Source organism: Takifugu rubripes, chromosome 13, assembly GCF_901000725.2.
Source record: "Takifugu rubripes chromosome 13, fTakRub1.2, whole genome shotgun sequence".
Lineage (NCBI taxonomy): Eukaryota > Metazoa > Chordata > Actinopteri > Tetraodontiformes > Tetraodontidae > Takifugu > Takifugu rubripes.
This window is the reverse complement of record NC_042297.1, coordinates 20,771,750-20,788,157: the sequence shown is the minus strand read 5'-3', so window position 1 is coordinate 20,788,157 and position 16,408 is coordinate 20,771,750. Positions and strand designations below refer to the sequence as shown.

Genomic DNA, 16,408 nt, shown 5'->3' with positions numbered 1-16,408 from the left:
GACCCAATTATCTCATGGAGAATGATCACCAGTGAGGGTGACATGTAGCTTTAGCCTGATGCTATTTTTGTCCCTCAGATGGAGGAGCGTAGCCACGAGGCAGAGAGTGTCAGAGTTAATACCAGTTACTCCTCCACATCAACTTTATCCACTCTGCATTATTTGACAAACTACATTTAACGTTTATATCAAACCTTTCATCAAAGACTTTCACTGTGTCATTGTTGAAGCTTTAAATTCACACCTTCAGCTATTTTGGGGCCTAAAGCTGCTCAGTTTGGAAGTGTTTTTCTTTTCGAGATCTATAAAATTCATCGTCACCGGGGGTGTCGTAAAATGACGCAACAGCGTCGCCCCAGACAATGAGAGGAACTGCCTGCTTTGAATAAAGATGGAAAAAAGGGAGAGGCAAACTCCGGGAATTCAACTGCAGCTTTAAATTAAAACGCTACAAAATTCTGCTGATCTTTACATGTAACTAAAATGTGTGTCCTCATATAAAAACACACTTTGACTGTAAAATAATGACAAAGACATTGTCCAATCACAGCCGTCCTCATTCAGGACGCAGGTTTACAGGAACCTGTGATCAGGTTTTAATGTGGACCGAGTGGGAGTCGGTGCCGCCAGTAATCCACATTCACATCCAGACCTGCCAAAGGAGATGCTGGGAAGTTTCTAAGCAACACTCAAATGTACAAACACATGCAGACTCGACTGGGAGCGGGAGACATTTGTATCTCTACAGTTTCCTCTGATTCCTGCACGCCCTCCCTTTTTGTGTGGTTCCAACTATAAAACATCTTGAAAAGCTCCCTGCAGAGCCCTCCGCCTCCAGCCTCAGGGGGGATGAATCAACCTCACACAGTTTCAGCTTGGCGGCGAGCGCTAAAGCTCGTCTATTTCCCGTTTACACGTGTTTATAATAAATATCAGCGCAGTCCAAGAGGAAGTCTAATTGCTATCTGAGTAAAGTTAGTAACACTGAGACTGCGAACACATTAGGAAACTGGCCACCGACGACACGCCTTAAAAGCTCCTGAACAACGGGCAACGTTTCTGCTAATGATGTTTTATTGCTCTCTCTGTCAGGTTCCAGATATGCTAGCTACATACATTATTGAGTGTGCTGGCACTGACATGGCCTCGATGTTTAACAGCACTCACCTTAGAAACATTGTTGGAAGGGAAGCAGTTAGTGGCCCCGGGCTGCTCCTGACCCCGCGTCATTAAGTCAGGGGCAACATGCTGCCCAGTGCAGCTAATTGTACTTTAATATCAGAAACACACACACACACACACACACACACACACACACACACACACACACACACACACACTGGGAGGAACAGCCCTGGGAGAGACGAGATGGGAACTGATGGAGGGAGGTCACGCTCACACAGGTGATGATGTCATACAGGAAGAACTGTTCATACATGATGGAAGCTACGGATGATTATGATGGAGGGCCGGATGTCTGAAGGCCAGACGTTGCCATGGTGAAGGGATGTGTGGGGAGTAATCCCACATCTTATAAATTGACTGTAACAGATTTCATACTCTTGTTATGACACTGTTACGCCATGTTGGGAAAAGACCGAAATCGGTTTTCTCGGAAAATAAATGTGAGGAAAAAATAATTTGATGTCTGTCTGTCCGTGCATCCATCTGTCTGTCTGTGTCAGGCCACCAGACTACAAGCAGCGCTGCAAATGACAGGGAATGAAGATCAGCCCCCCCACAGGGAACGAAGGAACGGAGCCCACTGGAAGATGCTGGGAGTGGTGGGATGGAGCTCCGAAGCAGCAGAGTAGCCAGCGTGGCCCAAAGCAGAGCAGCACGAGCGGCATACATCAGCATGGAGCGATCAAGAGTGACAAGGTAAAAGGGGAGGGGCCTCAACGAGCGCCGCAGGCGTTGCGTCATTCGTTCGACTTAGTTAAAAAGGCTAATCTGTTTGAATCTGGAAACAATGGCGCTAATGCTAGCATCCCATCTACATTGCCAATTATGCAGTGAGATAATGAGGTAAATCTGGTTCTTCTTTTCTGGAGGCTGTCGAGGGAGGTCACATGACACCTACGAGGACCGAGGGTTCAGGAGCTGAGCTGGGACTCTGCACAGGGCGGCTGCTGTCTGAGTTCTTCCGGTAACTAAGCAGCGTATTTGTGTCTCTGTTCTCAGCTGACAGGCTGACGCCTGATGTTCTGCTGCAGCAGCACATCTGCATCCCTGTTTGACACGTCCGCGCGCCTCCGTTAGCTGCTGACGGTTCGTGTTGCTGGTGCTGTCCGTCAGCCCAACCTCTCCGTTCTGCTCAGACTCAGCGGACAGATGGAACCACAGCTCCCAGAACATTTTCAGACCCTTTTCTAACGCCAGAGATGATTGTTGCAATCAGCAGCAGGTCACGTTCGACCACATTCTGATGCGATTTGAACATCATCTTAGCTGTCACAGGTGATTGACTGGTGGGATGATTATGTTAATGAGCTGGATGTCAGCGATTGACACCCATCGACAGTGTGTGTTTAATGAGGATTGATTATCGGAAAGCTCTCACAACAGATGACACCACTTCGCTTCAATACCTGCTTTTATTGCCACTCTTCTCCACGATCGGTCCAGGGGAGCACTTGTTTCTCCAGTTTTAGGAAAATCTAGAGTGCTTTTGCCGAATGTGTCTTTGAGTTAAGTGTTCTGTTGAATTATTTTATATCCAAGATGATTGAAGCACTTCACAACAAGGAGGGACAATTTCCTCCATGGGTGGGTTCATTTCTTCTTAAGAACTGTCCTTTTTTGGGTTTTTTTCTCTGGGAACTTGATGTTCTCCCATTATCACTGATTTTTCCATCACGCTCTGCTCCGATGAAAACAAATCTTCGGTCTAAGTGCAGCCGAAGCCGTCGAACGGACGCCTGGAAGGATGGAGCAGAAAAACATACTGGGATTCTCGATATCCATATCAATCAACACGTGCACGCGGTTGCCCGTGAATATCGGGGAAGTGCAGGTGCACATATATTCATGTCAATATTAATGTGGTTGCTCTTACTGGCGGGCGCCTGTTTAACTGCGGAGGCTGACGGCATCAGCCCAACCAGCTGTCTCATCCAGGAATCCCTGGACGGACCTGAAAGATTCATCACTTTCGATGAACTATTGATCCGCTCAGCTTATTCGCAGCATTTTGACCTGAAGCGTTCAGGCCCACAGCAGCCATCCTGTTTCCCATTCGCAGCGCGTTCTATCAGATGTTTTTTGAGGTAAATTAGTTGTTGCTGTGATATGGATTATCTCTGAAGTGTTTCTGGGCATGACCTTAGAGGAGAAGGATCAGAGGAGCGTCTCAGCTCGTACACGCCGTCTCCTGACTAAAGGTCAGCCTCATGTTGTGGGCCGTGAATGAGGAAAAGGTCAGAGCGTCTTTGAAAATGCTAATAGCAAATGATGGAAGCTACTGAAGAAGAGAAGATATCAGATGCCTGAACTCACAGTAGCCATTAGTTTCATGAAAAGCAAATAAAGAGGGTGCAATAACGTCATGATTGCCAGTGAAGGCTGCGCACGGACGCCCTGGAAAAGATCACAGGAAGACAGCGTGGATGCTAATGTGACATTTGAGCCAGTCTGTGCACGTTGGATGTGTTGTCCCTTGCATTCGTCCTCCTGTAAGAGGTGTAAGCTAAATGTGTGCTGGAGGAGCCGCGACCTCACGCGCTCTGTACAAACACCACCGTTTGCATTCCCAGTCCTTCCTACGGCTCACGTGCACTGAGAGGTTGGGCCCCCTCTTTAAAGAGTTTTCTCCAAGATCCCAGGAAATTGCTGCAGAACTGACGGAGTTAAAGGAACGGCACGGCTTTGACTCAGTGCTCTGATCCTCTCTAATGTTTTCATCTGATTACGGCGCCTGACGCAAACGGACTCGTGGTCCTTGAATCCATTCAGAGACTCGTTAGTTTATTATCTTGAGCCAGGATTGATTGTGTTGTACGACCCCCATTGAAGCTCTCAATAGGGCTGCCTTCAGGTACTCAATACTGACAGATCATCCACTCGACTGAGGCAGGTTTTCGTGGTTATAAAAGGAAGGAGAAAACTTCAGAAAAAGTTGTGTGAATCATGAGGAGGCTGTGGTCAGAGGAAAATGGAGCTTCGTAGTGTTGCAAACAGAAATGGTATATTAGACATTCCCTGCAGTTCTACTAACGGCACATTTTTAAAAAGCTTTGCATCATATTGCTGAGCATCACTATGATGTGCTGCAATTAAAGCCATTACTATTAAGGCAAATTAGAGAATTGTTTGTTGTGCAAAGATGTGGGTTCGCTGAAGCATTAAACTCTCCATTTTGATTATTGAGTATAGGGATATTCAATAATCCTACATAATTCACCCAAAGATGAATAATGAATAATACCAGCAACATGAAGGGGTTTCCACTCCAGAAGGTCAGCTGTGTTGACCAGAAGTTTTCATCTCAACAGTTCTGCCATATTCAATCTTTACATTTCAGCAGCGGCGAGCTGAGCAAGATGGCTGTTCTGATCCAGGCTTCTGTTAATGGCTGCTGATCCTTCGGGCTTGTTGTGGGTGCTGGAGTCTTCAAATATGGTGACTAACACACTATTTCCTCCAGGTAAAGACGTCTGCATACGGCTTATTGTCAGTAAGTCTGTAGTTCCGCTCATTATTTTAGTCTCATGATCATATTCAGAACAGGCGCGTCTATTCTTTGGCGACCATCTTAGCTCTGCTGCTCCAGCCTGAGGCTGCAGGCGTCCAGAAACATGATCGCCTGACAGTTGTGTACCCCCCGCCCCCACCTCTTGGAGTTTCCCCCCATATGAACCTGGTCCTGCTCAAGGTTTCTTCCTGTTAATGGGGAGTATTTCCTTTCCTGCGTGTTGGGGTTCTGGAACATGCCAGGAGGAAGTTTGACTGTAGTAGAAATAAACATGAACTGAATTCAGAGAGAATAGTTCTTCATGCTGTGGCCTTATTAACTCAATCTTCAGCTAATTGTCAGTCTAAAGTTTAGACTGACAATTAGCTGTAGCTGGTGGACGCCTCGTTTAGAGTCTAAACGAGGCGTCCACGCTCAGTCTGTGTTTTATGTAAAGTCCGATCCTTGCTTTCTAAGTTCAGGCACCGAGTGGATCATAATCGGTGTTTCCTGGAGTGTTTTGGTGGCCTTTTATCTGCTCACCTGGAGCTGGGGCGCGTGCAGGGTTGCACCACTGAAGGGCAGAAGAATGGCTGGAAAATGTAAGCTCATCATTCCTTTCACTCTTTTTATTGAGAAGCCTCCAAATTCAGAGTGGACTCCTTTTTTTACAAACTGGGCTTCATGCAGCACCGAACAGGAAAGATGAAATATGAGGTTGTGGCGCAAAAAGGCACATTTGAGGATCTGTCAATGCACTTACTGGATCACAATTGTTATTATTCTTAATAGAGAATTTTCAAGATAGCTAAGATAAATACACTGTGCTTCTTGTTATTCAAGGAGAGCTGTATTAAGTGTGGGGCAATAAAAGCACTCTGCACGGCCGCCCTCATACATTAGACCAAAAGCTTTGGAAAGTAAGAAAAAAAACGCGTAAAAGGCCCCCAGTGACCTCCGCTGCAGCGCTGGACGATGTGGACTCCTCCTCTCCGGTATTATCATCCATGGACGCAGAGGTGAGTGTGCACGGCCCCTCTCTATTCGCCAGCGGCCATCATACACTCCTGTTACACGCCAGCTGAACAAGCTGTCACAGAAAGGGGGGGTGGGGGGTGTCTGCGTGTCCACATAACACTGAGCCTTTGAATGCATCACGCGACAGATATTTCAGGTCTGAGTTTTGGAGAGAGGGGATCAATAACCCCTCTCTCTGACTGCTCCCCAGGGCACAGCTACACACGGGAAATGGCTTCTCTTTGTGCGGATGAGACAAAGCAGAACCACCCCCCCACCACCCCCACCATCCTTCACGATCTTATCAAACTACATGAATCCTGATGGAGGCTCGTCGCTCAGATTCCGCTCGCTACCATTTTTGCTCCAAGGAGACAAAGAACCTCAGCGCCGGGGGGAGATTCATTAAATCGGACATTTGTTGTCCAATTAGTTGCCCAGACAACCATTTGCCACTTTTTTTTAATTTCACTGGTGTTGCTCCACACGCACGCGCCCGCGTAACCGAGTCTTCGGATCAAGTGCGTCTCGGCACTTGTCGGTTGACGGTTGTTTGCGCTCTCAGTCTGGTTGGAGTCAAAGACTCGTCGCCCCCCCCCCCGCCCCGCTCGGTGTGAGGAGCAGATCTCCTCCAGCGAGAGAGCAGGGCACATCCTCCTCCACCTCCCGCCCTCCTCCTCGCCTCTCTTCCGTTCTCTCCAGTATGGATCCAGTCTCCTAGCAGAGCAGAAGTCTTGCCCACTTGGCAAGTTGCGCCCTCGGCTCCACACGCAGCCCATCTGCCCGCGCATCAATTTGTCTCTGGAACCTCCACGATGCCGCCGAGCGGGCGACACTCGCGCCTCGCGCTCCTGCTCTGCCTGGTCTCCACCGCGGCGTGCAATTTATCTGGATTCACCGAGGAGCCCTTTGAGAGAGTCGGGAAGTCAGACGGATATTGCAGTCGGATATTACGGGCTCAGAGCAATCGGAAGGAGGTCAACAACGAGTTTCGTCTCCGCGTCGAGGGAGATCCGGAGAACTACCAGCCGGGGAGCACATACAGAGGTTGGCGCAATTACGCACACGTCGCTTGTTTGCGCTCGCTGTACTTTTCTCAAATAAGCAGTTCTGTGTCTCTGACTCAACTTTCTACCCGACACGCTTCTAAAATACTGTGCAGTGAAAGTTACCGGGGTCTGATTGAGGGTTTGCTTGAATTCGCTTTGCCATATAAAGTAAATCCTCAAAAGGGACCTCGAACCTTAACAAACCCAATAAAACAGTCGACGCCAACACCCAGGCATCATAAACGCGTGGAAGCTCAGAAAGATGTCCTTGCTATGCTACTGCATTCCTCCTGTTGTTTCTAAAAAAAAGTGCACAGTCGCGGGCTCCATTGTTGTCTAAAGTCAGTCATTGTGCGCTCTAAATGGAAATTTGCCATCTGTTCTCTGATGCCTTTCTCTTCTCCGAGCAGGGATGGCTTCATTCTCTTCCCTGATTTAATCATCAGTAAATTCATCATAACTGAGCTCTAAGCAGCAATCACGTCAACATCTGTTTGCCATCAAACATAAGAGAGAATAACAGATTCTCCCAAAATGTCGGAGTGGAGGAAATGAAGTTCCTGATGGCCAATCGTTTTAGGCAGGTGGTTTTAGATCAATAAAAAAAGCCGTGAATGCATCACTTTAATTCCTCTGTTGCTTTTAATTCACCAGAGTAGCAGCGGTGTCACTCTGGCCGTCAGATTATTCAGCCACCACGATCTCGTGCTTTCTGTTTTCTTGACACCGCTGATGTTGTGCCTCCACCCAGTGACTCTGACGGCATCCAGCCCTGCCTACTTCAGAGGGTTCATACTCGTCGCCCTGAGGGAGGGAGCAGAGGGGGACAGGGATGAGGACTACACTGGAAATTTCCAGGTGAGATACTGTCGCTTTACGGTACCTGAACAATAGTCTGAACACCGGATGGCAACAAAAGACGGTTAACGACCGGAGCGTGACGTGTACGAAGAGAAAGGAAATATCGATCTGGGGGTGGGGGACATCAGGGTCTGGACAGAATCTCTCCTCCCCAGCCCCGCACATCAGTGTGTGACTATTCTCACCTCACCTCCTCTAATGGGCTCGATATAGCACGTGAAAAGAACACACACTCCGCCCAGTGGCGCAGAGACTTGGTTCTCATTATAGTGTGTGTGGAAAATGAAGAGTGGACGTATGGAGGAAGAGTGCAGCCGCCTCAGCCGGGTCTGATGGACTCAGGCTGGAGAGGCAACGTGCAGGGAGAGAAGGAAGTGGGGCCAAGAGGGCGGAAGGAAGAGAGAGAGGACGACAAACCTGGCGTTGTTGCTCGTCTGTGACGGCAGCCAAGTATTACAGGATGTATTCGTACGTGAGAGGAAGTGTGGTGCAGGAGGAGAAAAGACACAACAGATGCTTAATTGGCGCAACGATAATAACAACTGTACCGTAATAAACTTTGTTTACTTTATTTCTACTTGCATGTGATGCCAGTTGGTGCTATTACAGCCACTAGCATAGCTTGAGTGTGACATTAGAGCCATAAAGCCTTCACTTCTGTAGCAGGCGTATAAGGTGCCTACATACAGTGAAGCCAACCTCAGTGGAACAGCTACTGGAGCTGGAGCAATAGACCTTTTATTGCCTCTAAAACATGATGGTCTCCAACCAATATCAGATGAATGAGTCCTGCTGCACTCTGAACTGGAACATCTGCTTGTCCACCTTTTCCAGCAGCACATTTCTCTGCTCATGACAGAACCTCACCACTGACGTGCTCCCTTCTTCTGCCATTCAAGCCAAAAGCTCCCCTTTACTGTAGAACTGATCCGTCCACATGATTCTCCAACTGGCTCAAAATTGGCTCGATGGGCCTCCTTCTGTTCTGGAGCTCCTGCAACATTTGGAACACTCATTTTGATGGCCAATCCAAGAAAAGCAACACAAAAACTCTTGATTGCAGCACCTGTTCCACTGTAGAGCCTGTGCACATCCAAGTAAATCAACCATCGACACCTTTGAGTCCTTTAGTTCCTGAATACAATCATCTCAGTTACAGTTTAAGAGAACGACTTCACACTCTTCTAAATGCTGAATCTGTGGACACACACGTGCATTTCAGGCCCAGCCGTCATTCTCCTCCCTGCCAGGAACATCAAATCGTCCATTATCTTGTGCAGCCTCTCTTCTGCACGTTGTGCAACCCCCCACCTGCCTTTTCTGTCGTTGCTTTCTCCACAGAAGCTCCTCATTTCAGCGCGGCCTCTGTAAATCACACCAGAATGTTTGCACAGCCGCCTTTGGGCTCCTCTGTGCTCCATTACGCTGAGCCTTGAATAAGGCCGTTACAGAAGGAAATGCAGCGTTTACAAAGGTGTGCGTCGCTGTTGTCTTGTGCCCCTCACATCTCATTAGCCAGCAACAATAACGGCACGTTTTATTCTTCTGATTCCTCTCTGAAATTGATTTTGCGCCGTCGTTGTTTCGTGCCAGCCTTAAGCAAATGCCCCTGCCATGTGGCAGAGGGCGGTGTGGCGTGACGCGGGGGAGGACGTCGGGAGTGAGGCGGAAGGAGAAAGCTCTCCATCATTTTGATATGTTCAGCCACTGTGATCCACACGGGGGCAGAGAGAGCGACAGATGTGGGAGATAAATGGCCGACCTTTATCTTTTGATGCCGGCACAGGCGCTTTAAAGAATGGATGCATCATTATTCTGCCCCGTCTCCGAGTGGACTCGGCTCGATTTTGAAGGAGTCGAAAGCTTCGTGCAGCCTCAGATGATCACCTGTCCTGTTACCATGTGACCGGGCAGCAAAAATAAACTCCGATCCAAAGAGACACACATCTATCATCGGCTTTCATGATTTTATGCTGCTCTCTCTCTCTGTCCCTCCCTCCCACCCTCTCTCTCCACACACATGCACACACACACACACACACACACACACACACACACGCACGCACACACGCACACAGCGCTGTTTGTACTGAAAGAACTCTGGGTGGGCTGGCCTGCAGGCACGAAGAGCAAAGAAAGAGAAAAGAAGCTGCAACAGAAGACGTCGGGCTTCTTTAACATACAGCTCATTTGAAATCCGCTGGTGTCCCCCGTCCTGTCCTGTCCCCACCCAGCCAGCCGTCGCAGGGCAGCAGCTCCCAACCTGATGAAAACCACTTTTATTGAGCTTTCTGGGAAGGTCTGCTGCCACCCTGCGTGTGAGTGTGTGTGTAAGGAGCATAAGCCAGTGGGGATCCCGGGACGAGCCCGAAGGGACGTGGCGAAAGGCAGATCGTTGCAGGAGGGGTCCAACTTAGGCCTGTTTCACTGCATCACAGTGCAGAAATGAGGTGGGCGCCTGAGCTTTATATCGTTTCCTTTGCTGCCGAAGTCAAACATTTGTTAGCTCATCTTTTTTGTCCTTCCTCAACACTCAGGGTCTTGGTTGGAAACTTTGGAACCGGGCCCGAACAATAAGGCTGAGGTCTAAGGTCACTTTGGGACAAATTGTGCGCCTCTGTTTGCAGATGTCGTTTAACTCATTCCCACGAGACTCGTTGAACATGTGTGGCGGCCCAGTCAGGCCTGACCAGGATGCCAGCTAGAAACCATGGGAACATGGAGGGATGGAGTGGTGGGGGTGTAATCCATCAGCCTAGATAGGCAGCAGAAATGCATGGACTCACTCTCACGTTCTCTCTCGCCCTCTCTCTCTCTCTCTCTCTCTCTCTCTCTCTCTCTCTCTCTCTCTCTCTCTCTCTCTCTCTCTCTCTCTCTCTCTCTCTCTCTCTCTCTCTCTCTCTCTCTCTCTCTCTCTCTCTCTCTCTCTCTCTCTCTCTCTCACACACACACACACACACACACACACACACACACACACACACACACACACACACACACATCCTTGCTCAATCTTCCTTCAGAGCAAAGCCATTTGTAACACGCCATGACAAAAGGAATTTAGCGCTGACGGCTTCATGGAGTCAGGAAGTTGCTGTGATGTCACTTCCTATCAGACAGTATCTTACTTCTTACAGTCAGTAACAGACTCAACAGCATTTTCTGCCCAGTTTAAAATCAGTCATTTTGGTCACGTTCTTCTTTTACTAATAAGAATGTCCTGATTCAAAATGTGGGCTCGATCTGCAGAGATTTAATTTATTCCGCTTGGACATTCAGTTTCCTGTCAGCTCCACACGCCTCCTCATGAGGGATGTCAAAGAGAAAGTGGACAGGGAGTGAAATGTGTCACCCCTTCACTAGAAGCCGGTGATTGCTTCACTCTTTGGTGTCACATGCCGTATGCAGCTTTTTTATGTTTCTACAAATCAGCAATGAGCAAAATCAACGGTTCCAAATCTGACTCTGGTTCCTGAGAACACAAAGGGACTCTCTGTTTGTGCTGATGGCTGCGTACATCTGACAGTTGTGAGCAATTTCACAAAAACATATTTTCTTTGTATAAGGAAATAACAGAAAAAGAAACTGAATTTGTATCAAGCCCAGCAAACCAGTCCTGAATAGCTGTCTGTGATATTATGGTCTGTGTTGGTGCTTCACAGATAATCGATGAAGAGGACACGCAGTTTATGACCAACTGCCCTCCTGCTGTGACGGAGAGCACCCCCCGCAGGCGCACCAGCATCCAGGTGTATTGGACGGCGCCCCCTGGTGGTTCTGGCTGTATCCTCCTCAAGTATGTACAGAGTGGCCATATGATCTCAGTCACATAACAACAACAACAACAACAACAACAACAATAAAAGCAGTCACCTACAGTATAAGTTACCACTTCAGCGTTGGTTTAATATGAGGTGCGTTTGGACTAATACGGAAGATAATTTGTTTAATATAAATGAGGATGAAGTTTCATCTGAATGTGTCCTGGTGAATTGAGACACATTTCCCTGAAAGGGCGATCTGGGCGATAGACAGAATTCAGGAACAACACACCTTTATTAGCCTGTTCACTGGGACATTTCCACCATCTCCACGGGCACAGGAAGTGTGGGAAGACACGAGAGGTTTGACATATTGGAGTTTTTAGCTTTGCGACATCTGTTATCTATTGACTATCAAAGCACAACCCCTAAAGCCATCTTCTGCTGAGAGGTTACAGGAATGTAGTCTACAAGTTTATTAAAAAAAGATCCATTTTCAAAATAAAAATGGGCTACACAGAGTCACGAAGGTGGCTACAAGACTTCATCATAAACCAGGCGCTGCTTTTCTCTGCAACATCTCAACATTTGCTAACGGTACTTCTGCCTCTGTAAGCAAGTGTGGACGCTTACGTCCCTCATAAATGCACGCGCTGTCCCCTGGCCCGGCTTACACCGCCTGCATGAGCTGCACGGGTGACTGACACCGATCAATTGTGTTGCTGTGTCCTCTGGGCTCCAGTGCTGCAGTGTAGCCATGTTCAGCTGAAGTGAGATCACCTTAGAAATCCATTTATTAATCCAGTCCTGCAGGGAAATGTAGTTTAAAAAGAGGCACTTCCTCCCCGCAGCCTCCTGCTCCTCATCTGACTCAAGCACTTATGAACTCACCCAGTTCATTTATTACATCTCTTTGCTGAGAGATGTTGGGAAGTTTGTTCTTCTCATAGTCTTGCGCTCCCTTTATCATACTGTACGTGTTTCCCTTCTCATCGCTCCCTCTCTACGTTTCCATCAATCTCTTTGTTTTGGTCGCCGACATCGTCCCCTCCAGCGGGTCGAGCGCAGGGTCGGCCCCCCCTCCGCAGCAGCGGCGTGATGATGTGTTGCGTTCAGTAAAGAGCACAGAGGCCAAAAGAAGGAACAAAAGTGTCAGCATGGAGAGAAAGGCTCGGAGTCTAGTAGAGAGGCGTGTGACAGACGGGATTACAGGTTCACGCTCTGGTTGTGTGCCAGGATGTGAAAGCGCTGCAAAAATGTGCGGGTGAGGAAAAGGTTCCTGTACCTGCCCATCGTTGAGACGTCTCAGGCAGGAATTCAGGCACTTCCCCAGTTATTTTGGTGCCTTGCTCGTGTTTTAAATCTCTGCCCATTAGAATGTCGGAACGCCGTTCAGATGCAGCTTTTTGTCTCCTCCCGTGTGCTGGGTAATTGCGGGGCAGCGGCTTTTTGTCCAAGGTTTTCCCCTGATGACGGGGCGTGACGGGGAGGCTCGCTCAGATCAGATCAGCACCTTTGAGCCAGAACCAGTTTTACCTCCCACTTCACTTCCACATCGTTCCAAAGCTGAATTAAGGTTCTGCCTCCATCAGTGAGCGTCTGTGACCAAGGCTGTAAGATCCTCCCTCCTAACAGCATTAGATAAACAGGCAGAATTCCTCTCCCAGGATGCACTGCAGCGTTGATGTTGCGGTAGCGGCTAATAATATACAAAATATAGGATGGAAATGGCTGTTCTGTAACTGTACCCAGCAGAGAGGATTTTGTAAACACTGAAATGAACTCTCACCTCCTCAGTATCGCTCATGTCTCATTTGCATATTCTGTAAAATAAAATGAAACACGATCTCCATTTATTTTTAATTGGGCTGGTACGTCGCTTCGCCTCCTAATCCCTGTGCGGCATCCCCGAGGCCCCGAGGCCGGCGGCGGTCGTTCCTGTCCACGTGTAAATAGGAAGTGATTTATTTATCATCTCCCGCCGGAGCGGCTTATGTGGCGGCGCGGCGATGAGCCTGTGGTCGGAGGGAAGCCAGAACCGTGCGCGGCTGCCGGGACGGCGGAAATCAAACACGGATGGACGCCGCAACGACCCTCTGATGTTGAACCGCCTCCATATTTGCTCTCATTACGTTCATGTTTGGTGATAAAGTTCATTTATTCTCGTCCTGCATCTGTCATGGAACAAGAGGAACATCTTCTCATTGGGATCGCAGCCTTTTCTCTTCCATTTCCTCCCCGTCTTTCCTTTGTCACGCCCCCTCTGAGCCCCCCTGCAACGCACCTTTGGGGTGATTGGGATCAGTGGTGGCTTGAATCCTGCAAAGTGAGATAGAATTTAAATTGGATGTTAAATAAGCATTACCCCGCCTGATTGTCTGGCCGGCCCCCATCTAGAAGGCAGCCAGAGAGGTGGCAGCACCCCCCGCCCCCCCTCTCTCTAAGGGAAATAAGTGAAATTGTGGTGAGATTGAATTAAAGTGGGAACAATTACAGATGTGCTTGCGGGCTCGTTTACCTTTCTGAACCATTCTATCTGCGTTATGAGAGGCCGTTTTGCCCCTAACTCATATAATTGCTCTCTCACACGTCATAATCTCGCCCTTCGTGTGCACTTAGACGTGAGACCAAGGTGGAAAATGTTACGTTCTGCAGCAAAGAGTCAATTATGGCGCCTGTGAGTGGTTTATTAGTGAGTATTTGATGCTGCTGAAAATAGATTGCTTTTTAAAACAAGGTAAATGTCACAGGATGAGGAAAAGGAACCCTTTAAACTGGAAGATCTTTCAGGTCAGCGCCCCAAAAAGAGACGAATCCTTTTAATTAGAAATCACTGTTCAGTCGCTGTTCAGCATTGACTAATTGCTCCTTTCTGTTCTGGACTAATCAGTGATTCTGGTCACCTTGTGCATGTTTACCTCAGTTGCTGCTCACAGATGCTCAGATCAGCAGAACTCGGCTCTGCTTAGCCTGACATGCTGGAACGATCCAGGCCCACAAAGTCCAACTGGACTCTAGCCTGGCTGGATCAGATATTTACCCAGCGCCTCCATCCAGCTCGCTGTTGTTAGGTTTTATCTCCATGGAAACGGCCCTGCAGCCAGAGCTGGTGTAAAAGGCTTTTTGTGAGGGGAGTCAGGGCCCTGGATGCCTGTTTTCTGTTGTTGTTTCTCGGGGTTTGTTTCTGCGGATTTCGTGTCCAGGCCCCTCTCGGACCCTCGGTCCTCAACAGGCAGCAGAAGGAGGCTCTGAGACAGCTCAATCTAGAGACGCCCCCCTCTGCCAGGTCCCACACATCAGGCAGCATTAGCGTTTCTGCTGTCAGTCAGGTCACAAAGCAAATCCCCCCTCGGAGCATTTTGCCCATCTCGGGCTACTTTCCTTTCAAATCCCTTTGGGAACGTTTGAAGGGAATAATAACTCCTGTCTCTTCTCAGCATTCCTCTCGTTTCCACTCGCATGTGTTGGGTCGGTACCCTCACAACACTCTAATTTTAGCTTTCTTCCTGAATATTATAGTTGGTTTTAGTGTTTGAAGAAGCAATTTTCTCCATTATTGTCTCCCTTTTCCCACCGGAACGTTTACTCAGAGTTTTGCCCTCTTGTGCACGCTCTCGCACTCGTGTTTTCCGGGGACCTTCACTCCTCAATGATTCCGTTTCTTCCTGTTCCCTCTGTGCAGGGCCAGCATTGTGCAGAAGAGGATCATCTATTTCCAGGACGAGGGCTCCCTCACCAAGCGAATGTGTGAAAAAGGTGGGCCTCTTTATCAACCAGGAAGGAATACTTCCACATCTTAACCCTTCCATTCTGCCGTTTTGGTTCCCACCAGTTTTTACTGTGAGGTATCTGCTGTCTGGAGGGGATGTCCATGCAGGAACCCCCCCAGTGTTGATGATTGTTAATGAATGTAACCTCTGGAAGTGTCGGGATCTAAGTGTGTTTACATACACGTGCAGAAAACGGAATTTCTGTGTTAGTTCCATTGAAAAATGCACGAGGAACTTCAGCTCAACTTAAATCAGCCCGAGATCTTCAAATAAAATTGGACTAACGCCCCCAGAGTTCAGGTGTGAGTCTATTTACAGGAGCACGTGGATGCGAGCTGGTCTATGCAAATTTTGTTTATATGACGTGGTCCTGGAAGCAGAAGCGTCCCATCAAGGTCCTCAGTCTGCTGTGTGCGGCAGCAACCACTAGGAACTTATAGAACCCTAGCTTAGTATTTTGGGATGACGAGGAGACCTGTTTCAGGGGACACGTATGACACAAACCTGTCTATCGCTGCTGTTGATTTAGCTGCGGCCGCTACCTCGCTGGCGAACTTCTTACTGTTAGCCAGAGTGTTGTGGCGTGACGTTAAAGGTCAGAGCAAATCGCCACCTTGGGGGCGAAGTGGACTCCCTCCGTAATCCAACTACTCCAAACTGCTTTGTCGACAGAAAGTCCCGTTGCATTAAACATTTATGCCAACTGAGCGAGAAGCGGTTTGACTTGTGTGCATGGAAACACACCAACTGGCTAACAGGTCAAAAGAAGAGCTCGTTTTTTTGTGTGTTTGTTGTGGCCTTCTGTGGACTTGACCCCTTGTGTCAGCTTTTCTCTGTGTTCCGTCCTCTCTGTGCAGAGTCGTTGTACAGAGACAGCACAGACAAACCGCTGCTCGACTGCTGCGCCTGCGGGACGGCGAAGTACAGGGTCACTTTCTACGGGAACTGGTCGGAGAAGACTCATCCCAAAGACTACCCACGTAAGCACAGTCTCATGTGTTGTCAAGAAACCCCAAAAACCAGTGTTTATATTTTATATGATCGGGCTTCCCAGTCCCGGCCTCAGAGCGAACAGTTCCACCCACTTTCACTCACATTTGGAACATTTCCTCCTTCTCCTCTGGTCCAGCTAGCTGGAGCATAAATGCACAGTAAATCACTGTATTTCAGCACGTCTGAGCAGACACGTGATAGGCTGAATAAATGAGCTAAGCTGTCGTGTCAAGATCAAGAGCAGATTCCCTTGAATCTGATTGTGATTCTCCAGAGAAGAGTGAC

The 16,408-nt window shown here is 48.4% G+C and overlaps 1 protein-coding gene across 1 annotated transcript in view; it reads left to right on the top strand.

The window, feature by feature from the left end:
- The first annotated feature begins 6,301 nt into the window (after window positions 1–6,301).
- LOC105419906 (spondin-1) overlaps window positions 6,302–16,408 on the top strand; it is a 39,706-nt gene continuing 29,599 nt past the window's right edge. The window contains exons 1-5 of the mRNA XM_029846286.1: window positions 6,302–6,736; window positions 7,490–7,596; window positions 11,262–11,395; window positions 15,043–15,116; window positions 15,988–16,110. Of these exons, the coding sequence (XP_029702146.1) occupies window positions 6,505–6,736; window positions 7,490–7,596; window positions 11,262–11,395; window positions 15,043–15,116; window positions 15,988–16,110 (670 nt within the window). The 5' untranslated portion in view covers window positions 6,302–6,504. The remainder of the gene's footprint in view (window positions 6,737–7,489; window positions 7,597–11,261; window positions 11,396–15,042; window positions 15,117–15,987; window positions 16,111–16,408) is intronic.